The sequence below is a fragment of the Montipora capricornis genome, chromosome 13 (assembly GCF_036669925.1).
Source record: "Montipora capricornis isolate CH-2021 chromosome 13, ASM3666992v2, whole genome shotgun sequence".
In the NCBI taxonomy this organism is placed as follows: domain Eukaryota; kingdom Metazoa; phylum Cnidaria; class Anthozoa; order Scleractinia; family Acroporidae; genus Montipora; species Montipora capricornis.
This window is the reverse complement of record NC_090895.1, coordinates 33,607,070-33,624,871: the sequence shown is the minus strand read 5'-3', so window position 1 is coordinate 33,624,871 and position 17,802 is coordinate 33,607,070. Positions and strand designations below refer to the sequence as shown.

The 17,802-nt window shown below is 41.4% G+C and overlaps 2 protein-coding genes across 3 annotated transcripts in view; one reads left to right on the top strand and one right to left on the bottom strand.

Annotated features, from left to right (window-relative positions):
* Nucleotides 1–3,245: 3,245 nt before the first annotated feature.
* On the top strand, nucleotides 3,246–10,545 carry LOC138028452 (early endosome antigen 1-like). Of its 2 annotated transcripts, XM_068875994.1 has the most exons (3): nucleotides 3,246–3,901; nucleotides 4,391–7,694; nucleotides 8,009–10,545. In XM_068875994.1, the coding sequence occupies exons 2-3, from the start codon at nucleotides 4,438–4,440 to the stop codon at nucleotides 9,657–9,659; spliced, it is 4,908 nt and encodes a 1,635-aa protein (XP_068732095.1). In that variant the 5' UTR covers nucleotides 3,246–3,901; nucleotides 4,391–4,437; the 3' UTR covers nucleotides 9,660–10,545. The 2 variants fall into 2 exon arrangements, with proteins under 2 accessions (XP_068732095.1, XP_068732096.1); XM_068875995.1 differs by lacking the exon at nucleotides 3,246–3,901 and having other exon boundaries at nucleotides 4,196–7,694.
* A 1,050-nt stretch (nucleotides 10,546–11,595) lies between these two features.
* LOC138028457 (angiotensin-converting enzyme-like) overlaps nucleotides 11,596–17,802 on the bottom strand; it is a 7,394-nt gene continuing 1,187 nt past the window's right edge. The window contains exons 1-5 of the mRNA XM_068876001.1: nucleotides 16,177–17,802; nucleotides 13,973–14,196; nucleotides 13,441–13,684; nucleotides 13,087–13,209; nucleotides 11,596–12,678 (exon numbers count right to left, since the gene is read on the bottom strand). The exon at nucleotides 16,177–17,802 is cut by the window's right edge and continues 1,187 nt beyond it. Of these exons, the coding sequence (XP_068732102.1) occupies nucleotides 12,141–12,678; nucleotides 13,087–13,209; nucleotides 13,441–13,684; nucleotides 13,973–14,196; nucleotides 16,177–17,255 (2,208 nt within the window). The 5' untranslated portion in view covers nucleotides 17,256–17,802 and the 3' untranslated portion in view covers nucleotides 11,596–12,140. The remainder of the gene's footprint in view (nucleotides 12,679–13,086; nucleotides 13,210–13,440; nucleotides 13,685–13,972; nucleotides 14,197–16,176) is intronic.

Here is a 17,802-nt window from a genome sequence, read left to right as displayed (position 1 = left end):
TCATGTCAAGTCAAGTCAGTTTTTATTTTAACTCACACAATTATCATTATCATTTGTTGGATTTTTCCTCCCATTTTCTTTGGCTGAGAGCCCACCACGTGACCTGCAAATAACTGTCTACAAATAAGTGTTTTGCCGAAAATAATATTCTGCTCATGCGTAATTGAAACCACGCTCTTCTGTGAAAATGGCAGTTCGCTTTCCTGAGCTTTCACAAAGAGATTTAATTGTTGGGAATTGTGAAAAATAAAGTTAACTCAGTCATCGAAAGATAAAATAATTATTGAACTCAGTTATTGCAAAATATCGTGATTTTTCAGTGTGTCGCAGATCAATATTATTATTATTTGCCTCAGCCTTCGGCTTCAGGAAATAATTGATCCCCTCGCCACTGATAAATCATGATATTTTGCTCAACCTCGTCCAATAATTAATTATTTGCAGAAAATTGATATTAAGGAAATTACAAGATCTAAAAACAACGTTATCACAGATAACTAAAATAAAACAATTGTGCGGAAGTTTGGGACACCTAAATAGTTAGTTTCTTGTCTTCTTGTTCTTCTGTTCTGTTCAAGTGCAACTTACACTATGCACCAAAACCAGGTGATCTGGTGATGTCATTCAGAGAACTTAAAAGAAAATTTTTATCACAATGCCACATATGCACACGAGTATCTATTTTTTCTGATTTCAACATGTCAGAAAGTTCCCTGCTAGCAGAGATGTCTTTTCTTTTGCGTTCGCTTGGCTGACGTGTACGCGTACATGCAAGTTGCAAGTTCTGAAACGTTCTAAACATTTCATCCCTACTCATGCTAAGAAGAGGCTGTATCTGGCTTACTTTCTCCCACATTTAACCTACTGTTCCAGTCTGGTTCCACTGTGGCAAGCGAAATGCTGATATAATTGAGAAATTTAATGAATCTATTCTTCGTTTCGTTTTTAATGATTTTAATAATTTGTATGAAAAATTATTCCAAGAAATTAATCAGCCTAGTCTGAGAGCACGCCGAATAAATGATACGCTCATATTAGTTTTTTTAGCATTAAATAATGCTGCACCTAGTTATATCTCTGATCTTTTTACCGAGCGCCAAACCAGCATCAGTTTACGAGGCAAACACAGACTAGTTATTCCACATGTAAATACAACAAATTATGGTCTTCATTCATTTCGATATCATGCCAGCAAACTATGGAACTTATTGCTGGATAATGTCTGTGTCCACTTCTCTTGCTGCCTTCAAAAATGCACTACAAACTGTCCATCTGGAAAATGAATGCTCTTCTTTTTGTTACCAATATTAAATTCTTAAATTACCTGTGCATAATATTGAGGATACCTAAACGTCAAGCTAGGATCCGAGCTAGGATCTGAGCCAGGATTCCAGCCAGGATTCGAGCTAAGATGACCTTTATCCGCTATTTATTCTAGAATCTCTTGGTTAGGTTAGGTCTTTTAGGTTGGTTCTAGTCTAGTGTCTAGTTAGGGTTAGGTTAGGTCTCGAATCCTGGCTTTATTCTTAGTTTATCTCCATAATATTTAATATTTATTTTTAATTATTTATCTATTTATTTCACCTATTGATTGCTTTAATTATGTTATAGATTTATTTTCTTCGGAGATATTGGCAATTTTGCTATCAACAAATTCGAAGTTAAATAAAGTCTTTGATTGATTGATTGATAGTTACACGTCAGTCCAGTGAACGCAAAAGAAAAGTCACCTCTGCTAGCAGGGAATTCGGGAAGAGTTCCACGTGGAGTACCTCTAGGTTGACATGAACTCGGATTTACTAGATCGTACACCCCCTGATACAACACAGTAGACATGGAGACAAAGCTATCAGCCTCAGTTGACAGTCAAAGAGCTCAGAAATCAAGTGTAACGCAATCATGGTTTGTGCAACTCATATCTCGCGTTTAATCATTGCTCTGAAGATTCACAAGACAAAAAGGCTTCACAAGAAACTCAACACACGCACACTAACATTGACACAACGGACATGATCACTGTTACGTTGAAATAACATTTAAAACACTACGACAATCAGTATTGAACAAAGACGACCGAAAAAGACACGACACAACAGGCATTTTCATCGCTAGTCGGTAACTCTTCTTCGTCATGATGCTTCCATCGAAACACTCAGATTTGACTAAGAATTGCATTCCTCGACCTGTTAAAACAACAAAAAGACAGTTTAACAAAAAGCTGGCGATATCGAACGATGTTGCAGTTGCAAAGCAGAACTTACTGCCACGTTGGCTGTCTCATTATTACTCGGTTCAGTTCCTCCGCGGGAATAAAACTAAAAGCCCCTAGGGCCCGGCGGGAAACAGTTAATTTTGGACTCGCGTCGATGCGTTTAAATAATAATTAAAGAGCCGCATTGAACTATGTGGGAATCCAGGGAAGATTGATGAGCCTATCAGTTACATGTAATTTCAGGTCTGGACGTAAATATAGTAATCGGTGGGATATCTTTTTGGTCTACCTTGTTCATTCAAAAATAATAATTTCAGAAAATTAGTTGTTGTAGAGGACCTCAGGTTTGAACTCCGAATGAAAAGAAAACCGGGATCCTACATTTTCAAACCTTAATTCAGGTGATCACGTCATCAAGCGGTATTGTTCAGCTGTTGTTGTTCAAAAGTAATGACCAAATGTTCTGGTCTTCCCTCCAGCACAAAAGTAGCTATTATGGGACGAATTCATATACACCCGAGATTGGTCCTCCCTGAAAGCACCTATTTCTTCCCCAAAGGTAAAGCAGATTGTTGCGTTGAGAAAACAAAATCGAGTAACTACCGAACTCAATACCAATATCGAGAATATTATATTTGTCACGCTAACGGTGTTAAAAATAATCACTATTTACGACATGCCTACAAATGTCTCGGGCGTAACACACCCTTAATCATTACAAACTTATTTGTATTTTGTTTGGAAACTTCAGAGGAAATTAGGCCTGACAGAATACATGTAGTAACTTGAAGATTGAGAGCAACCTCAATGAACTCAAATTTAAATAGCATATCATTTATTGTTTGCTTTTGCAATGGCAGGTTCTTTCTTGAGCTAATACTTCGCATAGTTTGTGGTTTTGGCCACTTGTTCGTGACTTTGTTAGTTTGCCAATAATCCAGTTTATGCCCCTGTAAACTTTTTGCATTTCAGAGTATTCATGGTTTGGCATTAACTTTGTGTTCAAAGCCATCAGTGGATAGTTTTCCAGTGTATTTATATTTCTACGGCTGGATTTACAAAGGTATATGGAATTAAGCATTACTACTCGTAAAAAAGTCAAATGTGTGACTGAATTCTTGTAAGTAGATACACATGATAAACTGGTGTTGTAAATAAAGTGAACACAATCAAGAATTGTCACGCATGCGTTAAAAGAAAAGAGACTGATCCAGTCAACATTGCTCAGTTGTTTGTTATATTCTGTCTTAGGATTAGACTGTAACGATATAATCTTTATTCTATGTAACCATTTAATAAAGAGGAAAATAATACGGATTTAACAATCTGTCTAATACAGAACTGCCAACTCATAAGAACCGCCGACAGACATTCAATCACGCAGCGTGTGAAATACTTAAGCGTTTTCATGTGTGACTCGTTTTCAATTAAACGCATTATATTTTTTGGAGCGTGACTCATAGTTTCTTTATGTATGCAAATTCCTTATAAACAATATTCGTAGATTGGCTGCGTGATTGTTGTAAGGCGGTCAATCTTGCTTTTCTCAGGAGACCAACCCAAGTAGATTGCTACAATAGCGTCGCAGAAAGCCGTGTCGAAGACTGAAACATCGTTTATCTGATATTGCTTGCTCACACGAGAAACGCAGAAGAAAATATGATCGATCACCGCACGTACTCTAAGCAGGTACGCTAACAAGCCCAATTAAGGTTACATTTTACTGAAGATTTATTCGCTTGTTGTCATTTACAGTTCTTCTTTTACTGAAAGCGATAATAATTAGCATAGCGTAAGCCAGTTGTCTGGATTATTGCCACATTGCTCGTGTTCTTCTTTTAAATGAACTGACGTTAAGAGAATTACCGAAGTTAACCGTATACAAGAGAATCGTGCGTTTGTAACTGGTTCTCGTAATGTGCATGAATTTTATTACATCCTCTTGCGTTCTAAGCAATTAATCGTTTGCGTACCTTCCACAAATCGATCAAAACATCGAACGGTCGATCAATCCCTCGAACGGTTCCGTGAAATAGGTCATCGTCGGTGCCATAAGCTTTCTTCACTAGTGCCTGTCAGCTGAATCAGTTGTCGCCCGTGTACGTACATAACCGTGGAATGCAAGCTATTTATCATAAAACAATTCACGATCTTTTGTGTGTTGTCTGTTTTTGACAGTGACCATTTGTCCGGCTAACGCGCAATCAATCTTCATCATTTTCAACATGTCGGATGTAAGCAGTGAAGCATCAAAAGACGATCGCAGCGATGATTCTCTATCAAGCGACGGTGAAGATGAATTTTACGACATTGAAGTGAAAAAAGATGTAACGGATAATGTTTCAACGACGTCTGAGTCATCTACTTCGGAAGAAACAGTAAAAGTTAAGGTCGAGGAGTATTCGGCGAACGAAGATTTCAGGGAACGCTTTTTCGAAGCGCAGGAAAGACTGGGCGAGCTTGAAGCTGAGCTGAAGAACACGAGGGAAAGGCTGCGGAACCTGGAGAATGCTTGCGAAAATACGGAAGAGAAAATCGGCGTGCTAAAGAATGCAGCATTTTCCTATCACCGGTCATTTTCAGAACATGAGATAACTTTCAAGACTGTTATTGAAGAAAACAGGGAATTGAAAATTACTATCGAAAAGCTTCAGGCCGTGATCCGCAAGAATAAACAGGAAAGAGAGAAATCTGACGAAATAAAAAGAACTATAAATGAACATCTTAAGGATCAACTTGATGCAGCAACGAAAGAAAACGAAGAATTGGAAAGGGAGCTTGATGAACTGAAAAGCAAGAATTCCAAAGATTTGCGTGACATAGTGGGTCCACATGATGACAAGAAAAAAAGCAAATATTGTGGCACAGATGGAACTCGAGGAGGTAGTGATCTGGTGCAGGAGCTGGAGTCTTTGAAACTTAGGTTCGATGCGATCGAGTCGGAAAAAAACCAGCTGCAGAAAGAGAAAGAAGAGCTACGCGACGAAGTCGATGATCTTGAGAAGAGGCTGAAGGACTTTCAGCAAAAACTTTCAGCTGATGATGAAATCATCGAGGAAATGAAGCAGCAGATTCTTGAATACCATTCTCAGATTGCTGAAACGGAAAACAACTGCGATAGCAGTCGCAGCAAAAACATCGAGCTGGAGAAGGAAATATCCGTTTTGCGCGGTCTATTGGCGGAGTTGGAAAGCAAGCTGGCAGACGAGAAAGAAAGAAGAGAAGATTTGATTTATGAAGGAACCCAGCGGCTTGAAATACAAAACAAAAAGATTTCGCAGCTGGAGATGAATCTAAGAGATGTCTGCAAAGAAAAAGAGCTGTTAAATCTGCAATTCGTGGACAGCAAGAACAAAGCCGAGATGGACATGAAACAGTGGACCAAGCAATTAAACGAGTCTCATGTGCGTGCGGAGCTTTTTAGGAAGGAGGTTTCTGATAAGGAGAAAAAACTTGCCACACTGAGGACGGAAAATGATGAACTCAGAGGCTTAAAAGACGATGTTGCTTCGCTTCAAAGACAACTTCAAGATGCGCATGACCGGGAATTGGCGCGATTTGCCGAAGAGTCATCTGGAGACGAGACTGATGGAGACAAAGATGACGAACTGAAGCGGTTGAAGCAAGATAACGAGGAGCTTAATCAAGAAGTGGAACAGTTAAGAGACGATGTGATTTCTTTGCAAAGTGAGCTCGCTGAATTTGTCCAAGAGAAAGAGCGGAGGAGCCCTAAAGGAATGGACCCGGAAATAGTTGTGGTCGAGCGTTTTGAGGTTCAGAGTTCGGCTCCGCTGGCCCGGATTGAGAGCGATTTGAGCGACTACGATGATGTTAACGAGGAGCGCGTTGTAGCTGTTAGTGAAACGCCCAACCTTGTTCCTCCAGAGGAAACAACAACATCTTGGTCCAGTGATGACTTCGCCAAGTCACAGATACAAGAATTAGAGGAGCTTTTAGAGAAAACTAAAGCGGAGAAACAAAAACTGGAAGAATGTCTCGAAGAATCTGAAGATAAAGCTAAGAAAACCGCAGATGAACTTTCCAAGACGATCGATAATTTGACTGAAAAATGTGAAGTTATGAGTCAAGAGCTTTTAGAGAAAGAAACGATCATTAACAGATTAAGAAAAGATGAAGCACAAGACAAAAAGAACATCCGTGACCTGGAACAGAAAAGGCTACGAGACCAAGAGTATGTCGAGAGAGAACTGGAGAAAGCTCGGCAAGAACTCCACGACCTGAAATCTCACGCTGCTGCTAAAGAAGACTACAAAGAGAAATACCATGAGCTTAAGGCGGAATACGGCAAGACAGTGGAGGACAAGGAGAAACTGGAGGACGAAAAGGAAGAAGTTGCCAAAGAGCGAGCGAAGCTTCAAGATCAACTGGAAGACCTTAATAAAATGTTAGAAAAAGGGAAACAAATGTACGCTGAAGTATGTGATGAGAACGACGACATTATGAAAGCTAAGAATAAAATGGAAGATGAGGTGAAGTTTCTCAGCGAAGAACTGAAGGAAGAAGAGGAGTTGCACTCCAGCGAGAAAGGGAAACTGGACAAGGAAATCAAAGATCTCAAAGAGAAGATAGGACGGCTTGAGGAGGAGATATCTGAGTTGAAAAAGAAACTAAGGCGACAAGAGGATGAAGAAAACTGGAGGAAGAAACATGACATCCTACAACGAGACATAAATTCGCTACAGGGCGACAAAAAACGCTTAGAACGAAGCGTGGAGAAAATAGAAGACGAACATGAAGACACGAAATCTAAGTACAGCAAGGCCCGACGCGAGCTCAGCGATGCACGCACAGAGCTTGGGACCTTACGCCGTCAGGTTTCTGAGCTCAAGCTTACCAAAGATACCGCAGATGTCGACAAGGAACTTAGGAAAACGAAGGACACTTTAAAGGAAAAGGAGGAAGAATGTAGGCGTTACGTTGGAGAACTGGAAGATCTTGAAAAGGAGATGGCGACAGTAAAGGTGGCATTGAAGAATAAAGAAGAGGCGTGTGAGCGCTATCTTCAAGAACTTGAGAAAATGAAGGAATCTTTGACTCACCAAAAGGCAGATGATGGCTGGCAAGAAAAGTTCGAATCCCTAAAGCTCAAGCTCGATGAGGTGGAAGGCGAGAAGAATTCCCTTCAGAAGGAAAAGAATAATCTGCAGAGCGAACTAAGAAAAGATTCAGAAAAGCTCGCCGAGGTAGAAATAAAACTAAGCCAGGCCAATATGGAAAAGGAGGGCTTGAGTAAAGACTTCCACAAGTCTCACACGAGAATCACACATCTGGAGATAGAGCTGCAAAAAGCTTCTAAACAAAAACAGCAAGCTGAAGAACAAGCCAAATGGATCAAGAAGGAGCTACTAACTAGAGAGGAGACAATAAGCAGACTGGGAAAAGAACTGAGTGACAAGAACAAGATCATTGCAAGCATGGACGACAACGTGGACAAAGACAACGAGATACTTATGCTGGAGAGGTTTGTATTTATCATCGTACATGTACATGATCTTGACACTACAAAGCTAATGAAAACTCACTCTTTGATGTGACCGTTCTTGAAAAAAATAACAATTAAGCCATGTAACACAGCTTATCATTGGAAGCATTTGGCCTAGAGCCCATCACGTGACGTGAAACCTTTATCTTCAATGAACGTGTCCAGTGTATTATTCACATGTCTGGTTAATCGCAGAATGACAATCGGTATATTCGGAGTTAGGCAAGGCTGTGTTTTCGATTGCAGTGTTTGGTGGGATCAATTATAAATATTATTTTTTGCTTTACCATTAGGGAGATACAACTTCTACAAAGTAGGATTCCTGCCTCAGAGAAGGACGAGTCCGTACTTCATAATCAGATCCATCTATTGGAAACTAACGTGAAAGAAGTTAAAGAGCAGCTAGACGGAAAAACTGCTCAACTGGAAGAATGTGAAAAGAAAAATGAGAAACTCGGCGTTCGCGTTGTTGAGTTGTCCAAAGAGATACAATCTCTTTATCGACGCTACGAAGAAAGTTGTGTGCATCTTGCTGAACTGCAGGCTGGTCGTCCCGTTGTACTAGCTAAGGCAGAGACCACTTCTCTTACAATAGACGTCGAAGGGAAACCAGAAGTAGAGCTCGGTGTTTTCGTGCAAGAGCGTGTTCGAAGCTTACCTCGGGTTGTTACTCCGGGTCATGGCCGCAGTGTCTCAGAGCTTGAAATTCCCGTCAGCCAGTTACCAGGAACTGTCGTCATTGGTGAGCCGGTGTCGCTAACTGTGGACTACAGCGCGCGTGGGAGTCCGGTGGTGAGTCATCCATCCGAGGTGACGGCATCTGAACCAGAAGACAATGATGAAGTAAGTTGGTCTCAAGATAGTGAAGATGAGAGAGATATACCGCCGGTAGTTTTCACAGCACAAGAGGTATACAGTGCTCCGCCACCTCCTACTTATTCACCCTCAGCACCCAATCCTGAGCGGATCCTTATCAGTGCTCAAGCTCTACCCGAGCCTCAGAGGCCAAAAAGTATCGACGCAGAGCGCTTTCCTTTTCTTAAGGGCTCTGATGTGAAGCTGAATGCAGGTGCCTTCCAACCAGTGCCAAGCAGAGCTTCCGACCAAATTGAGGACGAAGCGGACAACGAACGTTTGCCTCAAAGACGATTTAGAGCGATTAGTCGGGAGGAGCTGTTTAGGCTGGATGGTCTTTTGCATGCGCACGCACATCATCAAGATCCACCTGAAAATGGGGTAGATAATGTGACCAAAGGGTACCCTGAGGATGAGCTATTCGTTGGGAAGGAAGATTATCCCAAGGAGTTCTATGACGAACAGCGTGAAGACTGGCCCAAACCGCCATCTTACCAGTTGGAGGGAACTGAAGAACCTCCCATTCCACCCACCGAAGATGCTTATACCAATGAAAGTGCCCCTGACAAGGAATTTGCTGATGAATATGACAGATACCCAGACCCGTACGAGAAACCCCCTAGAAAACCCGAAAGTACCTACACTAGAAAAATTATAGGGGTTTACAATGACGACGGGAATCTGATTGGTTACCAGGAGGTCTACGAGGAAAAAGCAGATGATTACATGGACGAAATAAACGGGGGAGTACTGCCTTACCCGGATCCTTATGGATACGAGGGGATACCAAAACCGCCCAAAATTGAACAATATCCTTCGGAGAATTTACCGTACACCAACGACACAAGAGAACTTTTAGAAGGCGACTTCGAGTACGTATACGGCAGAAACGGCAACACGAGTAAAGAGCAATGGTACAGCGATGAGCCAGACGAAAGAGGATTCGTACAAACAAAGTATAACAGAGAGAACGATGCAACTTATAGACATGCTTATTCGGACCCATATGGTCATCTAAACGGAGATAACTATGGGCGCAACCATCCATCTGAAGTAGCTCGTCAGTATGCTAGCGGGACATATCTGTAAGTGTAAATCACATAGGTTCTGAGATCTACAGTACTTTTCGTTGCGTGCGACATTCTGTTGTGTCTCTCAAACACATGTAAATTGGAACTGATTAACGCAATGTGACGGGGGACCGGCCGATCTAGAACGATCCATACAGTAACCTATCTTCACAGACTTTAATTGAAAAGTTGTAACCCATTTCTCAGCGAATCAATGATCGTGTAGCCAGCGTATGGCAACCGTTTATTAGGTCACGTCTCCTCAAGTCTTAAACTTGAGTCCTTTCTGTTCTCTGTCTTGCAGTAATAAGTTATGCAATTTGAAAAGAGGAAAGTCTCGTAGTTGTATTGTTTAACGACTCGCTCTCAGTTCTTTTCTATCACAGTAATAGGAGGGAGTCAGTTATTCCCAGGCTGACCCACGTGGTCATCGACCAATTTTTCTACTTGAAACAAAAGGAATTATTTGCATAAGAATATAGTGAAGTTCCTGGAGGTTCAGTTGGGTACACCTACATGGTTGCCACCATATCTTTACCAAGGTACTCAAACTGATTCACCATAGGAAGGAGGGTATACTTGTATTTTTAAAGTCTAAGCATATTATGGTTTAAAAGAATTGATTTTAGAGCTCAAGAAAATATAGGATGCCTGAACATAAACTATACAAGGCTAGTAACTTTAAGAAAAAAATCCTGACTTGGGGACGCTTCCACAGCAGGGTATAGTTTTATAGGTCAATACGTGTTAGCCAATGAGACGATTCTTTGATGAAAAATATACATTTAGTGATGTAGCGAAAATTATTACAAATTGAAAAGGGAATAATCCTAATACGTCAAAACAATTATAGTTTGTATGCAATTTGTTAATCCCAGGTTTTAATGGTTTAAAATAATGAGACCGATCTTTTTGCGCTATTTTGTCAGTGTATCCGATCAGGCGCCCATAAAAAAGCTCCTGATAGAGCGAGTTTCAATCAAGTGTCGTAAAACCAAGACCAAAGTAATAACTTTGGCCAATCAAAAAGGAAGACCTTGAGACAGCAATGACCAGAACCAGGTTGCAGACCAGCGGTTTTCGTTAAAACAATGATTTGCTGGGGGTGCTAAGTCTCGCGGGCGCAGAAAACCCGGTTGTGGTCATTGTTATTTAAGGTTTTTTAATCAAAAAGGACGGAGGCAATCCAGTAAACCAATCAAAACTGGAAGCAATTACACGTAGCCGACAAAAAGCGCAGGAAAATTTGCACGCGCAAGAAACGATTGGTTTTGGTTTCACTTCTGATTGGTTGTAAAAATGGCGCGAGAACTTTGAACCTATCACCGAGTGAAGTAATGCAAAACCAATGCAATGCGCTAATTACTTTCGACACTCAATTGAAAACCGCTCTTCAGCTAAAAACCACTTTTAAGAATTAAAAACTTTTAAAAAAAATTTAGCCCAACACGGACAACGTTTCCACGTTCCATTGTCATTATTAAATCAAGGATGTAGCAATAGGATTTATGATGACGGAAGACTAACAATTGTTTGCTCTTGCATTTTCGAAGCCGCAGCCGGAAAACTGATTTACTAAAGATCGACATCCGGGACACATGCGCCCGGCAATCAATAATTGTGAACTCTTCCTCGTGCCCAGAGTCCGCTTTTCGTTTGGTCAGCACCAAGAAGACGGCTCTGGCCACTTCACAAATCACGGACTTCCGGCTCGTCTACGCACGCTCAGAAATTTGAAACAACAGCGGTGGTCAACGGTTACAAAAATGGACCTTCACTACGACTGCTCATGAATTTGAAGTGGCCAGAGTCCGAGTTCTTGGTGCTGACCAAAAGAAAAGCGGACTCAATCTCGTCCCCAAAGCCCTCCACGTGACCAAAAGAAACGGAGCGCTCTGGGGACGAGAATTTTACGAGCTACAATTGCAGTAAACAAACAAACAAACAACTGGTGTTGCTGATCACCCTTTTTTTGCATTCTTACGGGCTGAATTGAGAACGAACTATTTACAATAAACGTATGTGAAAAGAAAACGATACATGACCAGCGCACAAAGTGACTGCTTCGCCTTCAATTTGCGAGCGCTAGCGTAGTTTCCCTTGTTATCGTATTTTATCGACTACCACCTATTGCGAATATTTGATGGTTTCAATTTATCAGATACTGCCGTTTTACGAAAAAAGGATGTAGTAACATTTAATTAAGAAAACGAAAACGAAATTTCACTTACGCGCCGGGTAATCAGGACTGCCTATCATTAAAATTTGCAAGCGGCGGTAATTTTCCTCAGAAAAGACAATCGGTTAAACTCACCTGAGCAATTACGCGTTACATCATACAATTGCTTTCTTGTTTGACAGAACCGTACATGCTGTCATTGTCATAATGCAAAATTAATTATGAGGTTAAACAATTGAGCACTGGGGCACTAGTGATATGTCGCTTTTCTACCACTGAAAAAGAAAACTGAAGCTTGTGGCATTTTATGGGAGAAGATGCTTAACCCAAGTCTAACTGGTCCTTAATTTTGTTAGGAACAAACATTGGCTTTGCTCCAAAAATCGCAGATTTTGGATCAAGGAGAGCATTGTCGGTGGTTTTCACTGACGTTTCTTCTGAAGCTTTGAGAGAAGGTTCCATAGCTGCTAGAGCAGCTTTTAAATCTGGTTTGCCTAAACTAATTGTGTCGTCATTAGTCTTTACTTCCGGGAATGTGACGCCTGAAGCGCCCTCTTTACCACTAGAAGTCAAATTGACCCCTTGTGATTTATTGGCAGGCGGTTCAATCTTTTCATTTTCTGAAACAGACGTCGAAGATGACAGTGTTTTCCTGGCACCAATTGCCTCCGGATTTGAATTCTGCACTTTTCTTTTACTCCAGCCTACTGTATATCCCTCTTTGATTCGATATTTGATGAGCCAATCTTGTAAAGGTGCAAAGTATTCCATCATGGCGCCAGCTGTCATCGCCCGTTCACCTGTCAGGTGGTAAAGGGTCTGGGGCCATGGTCGACTTCGACCTGCGGCTAGCATTTCCCTTGTGGAATGAAATGAAGATAACTGTTAGTTTTACAGCCAGTAGGATCAGGAAAATCCACACATGAAAGCGAACAACGCCCATAGTGGGTATAGGCCACGTTATTTCCTCAGCTATTTTAACAGGTTTTAAGGTACGGTTCCCGCGAAAATTTCAGTTCCGGTCCGTATTATAGCTATTCTCAAAACCAAAGGGTCAATTGTAAACAAGACTTACAGCGAAACCGCTAGGCTCTCGTGCCAGTCTGATTTGGTGGGAAAATAAATACAAGAAAGAGCTCTATCTGTAAACACGTAGTAACGGAAAGAAAAAGAAATGGAATATAGATGCAATGAGGGACTTGAAGAGTTTAATTGTTGCCAGGACTCTCAATGTTGGGTAACCTGCAAAAAGTGCCATGACGTTTACCTGAATTTCAGCCCAGCCTCTTTGGATTTATAGATAGAACACTTATACAATGGGCCACTGTGTTTAGCTATGTTACAAAGTGCACGGTGAAACTGGAACTGTAAGATCAAGGAGACGAAATAACTGCAGGAAAAATTGAATAAAAACCAATAAGCATTGAAAATGTCATAATTAATGAGTGCCATACTAAACGTTACGTTGCGTACTTTTATTACGACCCTTCTGAAACTGACCAAGCCGGCGCTCAATCAAGACAAAATAGTCCCTAAAGATGACTCGCGAATGCTGCACTTTAAACAGTTTTTCTCTTAAGTATAAGCCCTTCGACTTGATTAATGAGCTGAATTTCGTTACCTGATATAAGGATAATTTGCACCCACATGGAACTTGGCCCCGGGATCAAAGTCCTGCTCTGTCCTAGGAACGGGAGCCATGACACCTTGATAACGCATGCGCATCCTCCACCATTCTGAGTTGTAATTTGTCGGTGTTATACTTCCTGAGAACACTTTCCATCTCCACTGGTCAACCAGATATGTAAAGGGGAGGCTCGCCACCCGAAGTAGGGCTTGCTCCATTAAAAAATTGATGTCTGACTCTGCAAATCATCAGAAAGATAGTGCCGCGTTCTAAATTGTTGCAATGTATATGCACTGCACTGTATATTCTTTGTGCTAACTTTCTTCAACGGACATCCACGTGAACGTGTGGCGATTTATAGTGTGACATGCCTGCGTTGCATTCACCATTCTTGTTTTCTAATTTCAAATTCAAGTGGCGTCGTGTATATACGCGAAGTCCGATACAACGTCAATAATCGAGCGTGCTACTTGCTCGAGTCGTAACGCAAAAGAAACTTGTCGCGATCGTATTTAGTGTGACTTACCTAGATTATCTTCAATCGTGTACAACAATCCCACTGATTTAAGATGTTTTGGATTTTCCACGGATAGTGCAATACTATCTCCTATTGCTTCATGGAAACCTGGATTGGCACCACTTCTATAAGCATAGGGTAGGTCCTTGTAGGCCAGATAATATTCACAGTGCCCCATCTCATGATGAATGGTAATAAGGTTTTCTTGATTCACAGCGGTGCACATCTTTATCCTATAAACGGCGTCAAGAGAGTGTAAAAGCAGTCTATCAACATTGTGAACTTCTGTGTGTTTAGAACGAGTTTCAATCGAGTGTCGTAAAGCCAAAACCAAAGTAATTACTTTGGCCAAGAGAAAATGAGGGGACAGAGACGGAGGCTCAGGGCGTTGGCCGGGATATGTCATGTCCACGAAAGTTATTTTTAGACGAGCGGAAGTCTTTGTTCTAGGGGAAGTCTGTCTTCCGAGACGTCCGCACGCAGTCTTGCCTCGCTCTTAGGTTCTTAGTGAAAAGAGAAAATGACGGCGCACGTGGAAGGCTGATGAATATTTATTTTCTTTCAAGCATCGGACCGAGGTAGGCCAGCATGCGGACGTCTCGGAAGACTTCCGCTGGTCTAAAAATAACTTTCGTGGACATGACATATCCCAAGGGCTGGACCGGGAGCCTCCCTCTCTGTCCCCTCATTTTCTCTTGCTTTGGCCAATCAAAAATGACAGAGACAATCTAGTAAACCAATCAAAACTCAAAGTAATTACGCGTAGCCGACAAAAAGCGCAGGAAAATGTGCACGCTCGAGCCACGATTGGTTTTGGTTTCACTTCTGATTGGTTGACAAAGTGGTGCGAGAACTTTGAACCAATCACTGAGTGAAGTAATGCAAAACCATTCCTGCGCATAGATGATGCATACCGGAGCGCCTAATGAATAACGCCTAAAGAGGTGGTCTTTCTATTAGAACAAATTGTTTGTAGTAATTTATGTAATTCTCTGAATACCAATGTGTTGTAATTTACTAGATAGCGGTTTTCAATTGAGTGTCGAAAGTAATTAGCGAATTACTTTGGTTTTGCATCACTTCACTCAGTGATAGGTTAAAAGTTCTCGTGCCATTTATTTCAACCAATCAGAATTGAAACCAAAACCAATCGCGGCTCGCGTGAGCACATTTTCCCGCGCTTTGTGTCGGCGACGTGTAATTACTTCGAGTTTTGATTGGTTTACTGGATTGTCTCCGTCCTTTTTGATTGTTAAAGTAATTACTATGGTTTTGGTTTTACGACACTCATTTGAAAACCGCTCTCTCTCTATATATATACATATATTACTAACTGATATTAGTAATATATTTTATGTTATGGCAAGCAATTCTCAGGCTAAATGGAGCACTCTGATTGGCTCGTTTTTGGTCGGGTTTTATAGTACGGACCATTACCATGGAAACGGCCTGTTTCCGTATTTTCTTCTCTCTCCCGGGAAATTCAAGTTGAGCGAAACACAAAAAAGTTTTAAAAAAGCGGAATTTAATATTTTCATCACAACGGTTCAATTATAGCATGCGGAATTTAGTTTTACATGAAAAAGGTTACCGTTCAAAGTTCGCTGATGGAAGACGAAGATTACGAGCCTTCACCATCCGGAGAAGTGTCCGATCGCTTAAAGAAACGTTGCCATGTAACTTACTAATCTCACTTGTTCGGGACCGTTCTGTGAAATATTGGCCCTCGGTGGTTTTTTTTTGGCCTCGGACCAATATTCCGCAGTACCGGGAGCCCATTACCCGGAGTCTCCATCTTCCATATTAACCAGACCCTGTCCCGTATCTTTCTATTTTTAGAAGCACCTCGCAGGGAGGCTTTACTGGGTGTTTTCACAAGAGCTGATCATAACAGACCCATGGTCAGCCATTTATTACGTCACATACGTATGTGACGTATGTGAACCACTTCACGTATGTTCTCAGTGACATACATCACATACGTCAAAATGTAGTAGCTCCTGGCAGTACGGCCCTCGCGCTCGCGGTTCGGTTAGTAAAAGGTTAATATTTTACGAATACTAACATCCTAATAAATCAAGCCAGCCATTCCGCCAGCCAGTCAGTCACATTCAGTCATTTAATCGGTTACAAGATCAGTCAGATCGCCTAGTCCGTGAATTAACCAGACAATAATAAACTCTTTTTCTTTTCAATCATTCAAAGCCGCGTACCTTACATCTCCACGGCCAAAATCCCAGGCTGACGGATGACAAACCACTTTCCTGTTCTTTGGCTTGTTAAACACAGATCTATTCCAAAATGAGTTGGGCATGGGATCTAATCCTAGTGAAACGAAAAATGATTGGGCAAGTTTGAACATTTTTGTGGGGGTGTACTGCTGCTTTATAAGGTTTGGTGTGACGTCAAGTGACGGAACCTTGGGGTAAGGCTTAACAAGGTCGCTTATTGAACTCCAATCCTGGGCCCACATATTTCCTAGAAGATGCGCCTGAATGGTTCCATTTTCGGGAACTTGGGGGTATTTCTTGCGTAATTTGTGTCTAACGTATGCGTGAAGCTCTTGATAAAGTGGCTTTATGTCGTTCCATAGCTTCTTGATCACTGACTGAAAGTCATTTCCCATTTCATATTCACTCCTTTGAAAATTACCGTAGTCTCCCCATCCGTGTCTCCTTGCCCCATCATTTAACAGAACCACAAGTTTTTCGTACAGAGGTCTAATTGGAGGGCCAACAGCATCTCTCCAGCCTTTCCATGCCCAGAGAAGCTCGTTGTACTCACGTGATTTACCCATCAACTCGTAGAGATCTGGATCGAGATCCAAGCAGTGTGTTTCATTTGTGAGATTGTTTGACTTGCAAACTTGTCCGGTACTATAAATTTTTGTCATGTTTGAGACAAGGTCCTCTATAAGCTTCATGTCCTTAGGAGATTTAGGTAGAGCATTTCGGCGAATTATCCTTATTTGTCGCCCCATGTCGTTCGGTAGGTCCACATCTTTGATCCTCGAAGCATCCTCGCTCGCTTTGAGAAAAAACGCTTTAGCAAAAGTTGAGTTGAAAACCGAAAACTCTCTGTTAGTCTCAGTCAAGTTCGTTTCATACTTCCAAGCAGTTTCGCTCTCACCCAAAGAAATCTTGGTCGCCCTAATCTCAAAGTTGTTTAGGAAATTCGTCGCTATGGCGGTGTAGTTCTTGAAGGCTGATTTTGTGACATTTTGCAGGTCGGTGCAGATACAGGTCCTACCCCACAGAGATAGAAAAAGCAATCTAAGGATCCATAAGCCCATTATCACAACTGCTGACGACAACAGAAGGGAACGTTTTTCCACTCAAATGCGAACAACATCTTCCAGTCGTTGGACAGTTGCTTTTGACTTAAAAAATGTACCTCGACCAAATTAAGTTAAGTGACGCGATAAGGCGCTAGTTATGAATAATGTAACAGGTTAAGTGCCCTTCTGGTCCCGAATCTGGTGGCAAATAAACTATGGCTGTGTCATAACCATGTCAAAAGAACGTTGTCTTCAGTGTACTTCAGCGCACTCGACTTTTAAGTCTGCCGTAGCTTTATCTCTCGTCTTTGACCTCTTTGGGGTGGCCTAATTACGCAAGGAAATGTTATTACAAAATTAATGGCTCAAAATTGAGTCACACAACTGCGGAATATTCGAATAAGGATTCTTTTAGAGACTGTAAAGTCGTTTCCAAATAGGTTTTTTGTTCCTGTCAGTCCTTAGTTAAAATCAGTATTTTTATATAAAAGTTATAGTCTCTTTAGTCTTCTCACTAAACGATCCCAGTTAAACTGAGCATTTTGCGCCATTTTTAGCTCTT